The sequence below is a fragment of the Diadema antillarum genome, unplaced genomic scaffold, assembly GCF_040938485.1.
Source record: "Diadema antillarum isolate AM-2024a unplaced genomic scaffold, OU_Dant_1.0 seq00000953_RagTag, whole genome shotgun sequence".
NCBI lineage: Eukaryota > Metazoa > Echinodermata > Echinoidea > Diadematoida > Diadematidae > Diadema > Diadema antillarum.
This window is the reverse complement of record NW_027271801.1, coordinates 274955-281544: the sequence shown is the minus strand read 5'-3', so window position 1 is coordinate 281544 and position 6590 is coordinate 274955. Positions and strand designations below refer to the sequence as shown.

At 45.3% G+C, this 6590-nt stretch overlaps 1 protein-coding gene across 1 annotated transcript; it reads left to right on the top strand.

Moving 5' to 3' along the window:
• The first annotated feature begins 568 nt into the window (after positions 1-568).
• LOC139741781 (2-amino-1-hydroxyethylphosphonate dioxygenase (glycine-forming)-like) lies at positions 569-4693 on the top strand. The gene is made up of 3 exons (XM_071652371.1): positions 569-712; positions 3497-3722; positions 4482-4693. Exons 1-3 carry the CDS (start codon positions 569-571, stop codon positions 4691-4693), a joined length of 582 nt encoding a protein of 193 aa, XP_071508472.1.
• The last annotated feature ends 1897 nt before the right edge of the window (positions 4694-6590 follow it).

Sequence of the window (6590 nt, the reverse complement as noted above, 5' to 3'; positions counted from 1 at the left end):
TGCTTTCTGAGTTTTCTGTGTAGCTGTTGCTTATTTCGTAAACTCCTTTTTTTTAAAGTTTATGTGCATGTGTGTGTGTGTGTGTGTGTGTGTGTGTGTGTGTGTAGGGGGTTGGGTCAATATGTGTTCCCCCCCCCCCCTTCGACCAGAAGAATCTTGGGGTGGGGAACTCTCGAAGAGTCATGTTTGTTTTTTTTTTTTAAGTTTGTATTTCGTCTTTTTGTGTGTTTTTTTTTGTGTGTATATTATGCATGTGAGTGTTATATGGGGGGGGGGGGGTCCGCGGCCCCTGATATAAAGCCTATTCAAAGACCGGTTGAAGTCCGAATTGAGTCCAGATTTCGACGATAAGCAAAGTAAACTACTGTGCGTTGGCCAAGGTAGACACACTGTTACTGTTTTGAAACATAACAACTAAACTTCTTTGCAATACAACATGTACTATTTTAGTATACAATGAAGCTTGTAATAGTCGTTCCTGCTCATGCCCCGTGATTAACATCGGTGCATCCTGTAGTCATAGTGGTCTAATCTTTAGTGTGCTGTGGTATTTTGTGAGACCTTTAATATGGCAGTCGAAGCAACAGTTGAACGCATCTTCAAACTTTATGACGACTATGGCAAGTCGGATTACTTGGGAGAAAACGTCACCCAGATCCAGCACATGGTTCAGTGTGCTATGCTGGCGGAGGAGGAGGGTTTCTCAGACGAGGTAGGAATTAGTTTCGAGGGTACATAGCCTACTCAGGACCTATCCAATATGCAGTATAGGCCTACTACTATGCTCAACTGACTTTGTAGTGTGCCGATCAATATAATCGTGGAGCTATACGACACAATGATCGTAGCTCAATGAGTCCATTAACCCTCCGCGTGCCGCATTAATTTCTTGTCCATTGGTATGTATGTGGAATTATTTGTACACATTGACTCATTGGCATAGGAAGGGTTAAGGGAGGCCGTCAGCTCCCGGAGAGGGCGCGAGGGGGTTGAGGCGCCGGGAACGTTCAGCTTTGGCACAGACGGGATCTCAGCTCTTGTAGGGGCGCTTCGTGTATTATACCAGGGAGGTGTCTCACCTCCCTGATTATACCAAGGAGGTAGCCTATCTTCTTGGTAATGTACACTTCTTTGGTTACATGGTCCCGCGGCTATTTCACCTGACACGAACTGATACCATGCATGGAGCTAATAACACAGGTCCATGCTGATACATGCATACGTGCCTGAGCGACCCAAGCATTATATACACGGCTTGTATCTTGAATTCCCTCGCGGGTATAGGCCTAATAAGGATGCATTTTCGCCTACATGACACATGTCGCTTCTCATTCACAATATCATTGTCACAATATCATTGTGGGAAGGCAATCAATGAATGGGGCCATGCAAATCCCATCCCTCTAGTGGTGCATGGATCGAGGTCTTGAGCCAAAAGTGTGTGTTTGTGTGTGTGTGTGGGGGGGGGGGCGGTGAGTGGGTGTACAAGCAACAATCGGATCGTTTCCTTTATTTCATTTATAAATATGTAGATCGCATTGCGTGCACAAATCCCCCGACGTAAAGCATAGCGCAGGGGGTGAGTATTATGTATGTCGAAACTGAATATAATATGGCCCATGCATGGATAGATTAGCTTAATGCAGAAAGCTGTTGTTTTCCCGTGGATTTGCTAATGTTTAGGAAGGTATGCACTGTGAAATTTAATTTTTAACCACGTCAAATTTCCGCGGCAATCATAGTTCTGGGAAAAAAAGAGAAAACCGTACGTGTGGAATCTGGCCGGGAAGGGGGGGGGGGGGGCATCGCACCCCCCCCCCCCCATTCCACAGTCCCTGCAAAAACTAAGAATATCTGTGCCTAGATAATCTTAAACTTTTTTTTTTTGAACGTTCGGTTTAATGCGTTCTATCGGCAAAACTGTAAGAACTGTTATACAGTGTAGCTATACAGCCAGTCAGTGTGAAATGACTTGCAGTGCATACGTAGGGCCTACGTGTGCATCTATCCGCTATCACGCTGGCAAAAGATCGCGATCGTTAGGCCCTGTCACACCTTTCCGGGCAAGCCTTGTGTGCGACTTGCGAAGAACAATTTTTACTACCCGAAGGTCCCCGCAGATGATCCGCACATGACAGTACCTAGCACGTATCTCACCCGTATAGTTACCCGGAGTTGCTCACGCAAGTCCTAGTATTCAGAACTGACCGCAGAACTGACCTGCTAAACGGATATTGGCAGTTTCGACAACGTTCCTTGCCAGTAAAACACCCGTTATGCTCGTAGAATGCCCGCAGATGACACGCGCTTCCGGCGCATATAAGTATCGATCCATGGGCAACTTACGTTCTTCAAACGGGTCAAATGTCTGTGACTTGCGGTAGCTACGGACCTCCTACTGGTGTTCTGCGTGGACCGGCCTCTGCGGGCAATCCCCGCGACTCACCCAGAAAAAGTTTGGTCATGCTCTAAACTTGGCTGCGGGTAAATCGGACTTCCGTGCGCACCTCCGGGCAACATACAGATCGAGGTACACGCAGAACACCAGTAGGGGGCCCTTAGTGGCAGCACCTCGCAGGCAACTCTTACGCAGGTCCCCGTATGCGGCCAAGATAATGACATTCTGTGGGACTTCTGCCATTCCTTCAGAGGGATTCCTTCACAAAGTTGTCAAGCCCTCACTCGCCACCCATGCGCCTGACACGCAGGTCACACGGAAGAAGAACGTAAGGAGCATGGGTCCAGCAGGTAAGACGCATGCGAAACTTGCCCAAATCCTTGTCCTCCTGCAAAAATTGTCCTGCGTGCTGGAAAATCCACACACGCAACAAGCCCGCTTAGATTGCCCGGAAAGGTGTGACAGGACCTAAACTTGGCTACGGGTGAATAGGACTTGCGTGACAACTCCGGGTAACTACGGATAAGATACGTGCTAGGTACTGTCATGTGAGGGTCATCTGCGGGGACCTCCGGGTAGTAAAAATTGTTCTTCGCAAGTTGCACGCAAGGCTTGCCCGGAAAGGTGTGACACGGTCTTTACTGAAAAAGGATCGGTTTCGAAGCGCCCACGTAGGTCACACGGAACACACGCAAGTAATAGCAGGTAAGTATCAAGTATAGCAGTAAGACGCAAGTACGGAACTCGCCAACATCCTTGTCCCCCGTAGAAAAGTCTCCTGCGTGCTGGAAAATCAATACTCGCAACAAGCCCGCGTAGCTTACACGGAAAAAGATCTCGATCTTTTGCCAGTGATGACCGCGGCTAGTGAGATATTGAATCTTCAGGTCTGAAGGAGGCATACTGAAAAAGAAGAAGAGAAGAAGGTTTCTCTATATACCTTGTTCATTTCACATTGTCTTGTCTAGGCCTACCCTATTCTCTGTTACAATGAAAGTGAAATGTATTCCTTTTTGGTCAAAAAGTAAAACAAATTTCAATTGAATCAAATTTCAATGAACTAAATACTGTTGTAATATTCGATGCTTATACCGGTAGGTTATTCTCGGTGCGCTGTTCCACGACATCGGTCACCTTCTAGGTTTGCAGCAAGGTTTGGAGCGCATGGTGACGGATGGCGTAGTACTGGGAGCAGCGAATCACGACGTTATTGGATCGCAGTTTCTCAGGGAACAAGGTCTACCGGAAGATGTGTGCAGTCTGGTGAAGGGTCACGTTGATGCTAAGCGATACCTCGTGTGCAAGGATGCTGAGTATCGGAGCAGTGAGTCTACACGCATCTTCGTTTTAAAATTTCAAAAATTTTACTGAAACAACAAAACGGTGAAAGAATCGGTGTTTCTGGTCTTCTGGAAAGTGACCTTTCTACACATCCTCTGACATATTGATCCTTGGTAATGTAGTATTTTCTCTTTCTGGGAAAATACATTTATCAGCCTATACTAGCTAGAAAGTATCCCATGGTGTTTCTGCCACAATGCAGTAAACATCATCGATAAGAAAAGGTTTTCTGTATCCAGGGTACTAGTAGTCTCTTATACAGGGTTGCCACTGCTATACCAGAGGATCCTGTCATTATTATCATCCTAGCGTTGCCAGGTACCATTGATACATACACCTGGGTCGAGAGGGACGTGATGGGTAAAAACATCTTGTCCAATAACGTACCTATAAGCACTGGGCGGGAAACGAACTCGAGTCCTCAGTCGATTAGGAGTCCTCCGTCGATCATAGGAGTCGGGAGTCTTATCCACTTTGTTACAGCACTCCCACAATTACATTATCACATCGGAATGCAGAATAAATGTTATGGTCAAGCAGAGTTGATACATGAACAGAGATCAGAGTTAGTGTTCAAACGTCAAAACAGCGGTGCAATTCAAACAAGAAGAAAAATATGCTTGCGGCACGGCGGTGATCTAATTGCTTTGCAGTCTCATGATCATTGTAAGTCCTATGACTGTACTACGTTACATTAAGTAGGGTATCAAACAGAGCTCCTTTTCCGTCTTACTCCTTTCAGGATTATCAGATGCGAGTAAGTTGACTCTGGTGCACCAGGGAGGACCAATGGATGCTGAGGAAGCGGCAGCCTTCGAGGCATCTCCCCACTTTACTGCCATCATCAGGATGCGAAAGTGGGATGAACTAGGAAAGGACCCCACCAAAGCCATCCAACCGCTTTCCAAGTACCGCGCCATGTGCCGGGAGCTCCTCGCCTCCAGGGCGCCCTGAGCAGACTGTTGGGGCGTGCTGTCGCTTTGAAGACCTGGGGGGGGGGGGGCATTTCATGAAGCATTTTGGTCGGATATTTTTCTGACAAACTGTTACAAGCTACTGAAAACCTTGCATCTGATTGGCTGAGAGCAAATTTATCCGACAACTTTGTCGGACAAAATGCTTCATGAAATACTACCCTGAGCGTGGGGATATATGGAATGGGAATTAGGCTGGTTCGGCTCGGATATGTTCGAGAACTGTGTAAGCTTTTATGTAAGCATACACAGAGCCGAGGAATTTCGACTAGAATCGACTTCACCGCTATCATCAGGATGCGACAGTGGGACGAACAAGGAAATGGTACTACGGATGCACATAATTCGCTGACGGGCAATTCTATTCTTGCAGGCTTCATTTGCGCTTGTCGTGGTATTCGAATGTACCGTGGTGGGCAGCAAAATGGAGATCGATTTAATCGGGACATCCGTATCCCCCCACGCTACTAAGTCTTTCATCATCTAAACACCACAACCTCAAGATGCCATTCACATTGTGTGATAATAAACTGCAAACAGGCCTATCAAACACACAAAGCAAGATTCTAATACAGGATCTAGTTGTGTGTTGTTGTTTTTTTTTTTCATGAAGCCAGGACCTCATAATACATGTAATTTCGTCATCACAATGATCGTTCTGTGTGAAAAGTGGAATGAGTCTACTAGTACATCGTAACCACCGTGACTGAATTTCGTGGCTCATGTAGCCACCGCGCTACAAACTGACAGGAAGGATCGGCCTCTTTCATGCTGTATAATGAGAAAGGCCTAGGGTTAATCAGCGCACTCGTGTCATAAGTGTTGTGTTAATCTCAGTGTCAACTGAGTATCGGTTCCCTCAGGGTTGTGTAAAATTGGCTCTCCTAGCAATGCAGAAATAAGTTTAATGAGTGCTTTGTTTTGCGATATTCCAGTGATTAGATGTGAATGTCCGTGTCTGAACTGATCAGAGGATTTGCGCGGAGTCGGTTCGAATCGTTCGTGTTTTCCTCGGGTGATACCGAAAGTATTTAACAATTTCTAGTGGATTCTCAACAAACTTATCATCATCATTTAACTTTGTCTGTCTCAACAGTTCTGCAATGGGTGCTCTTGTGGAAAACATACTAAATTCATACTATTCTGTAAAGATTTTGTACGCTTTAGGTCTCCGAAGGAGCTCAGCTAAATCTCTTAAAATCACGGAGACCACAACCCAGTAAAAGTTGAACTCCGCAATTATTGCATTGTTCGTCTAAGTGCAACTTCGAAGAAAATGTCCACTATATCATCACGACGGTACGCACGAAAGAGCAATATCACTGAAAATGTGTTGAAGAGTTTGCACAAACATAATTGAGTTCATGGAAAAAAATAAGGGGTATAAAATACAAATTTTGTAGGTAGACTCAGTTACAAACAGGCAAGAGTGACATGAGTTACTGACGCACTTATGACGTGAGGGTTTTGTAAGTTTCTCAATCTCGAAGAACCACGATTTAAATCAAGAGAGAGATCCATAGTACTCTGATTGTCACATGTTACTTGAATCAGGTTTCCTTCGTGCTTTCATATAATGCTTCATCATGTTTATCCACATCACATGCCTAGAAAATTGCTTGTCGTTTATCTTTTTCGTGATTGATCATGCAGTTGTAGATCACAGCAACAATACTAGAAAACCGTTGCTCGCTATCGCAGTTCTTGTCATCAAGGAATTGCTTCTCCACGACAATTATGACCTTATCACGTTACGCTGTGGACATTTTTCGCTATAGTACGCCTTAAGTGTAATTGAACTAAAGCATCAGTATTCATATCACGAGTGCTCATAGAACACTCGCGTAACGATTTCATCCAATTTAGAATCTACGATA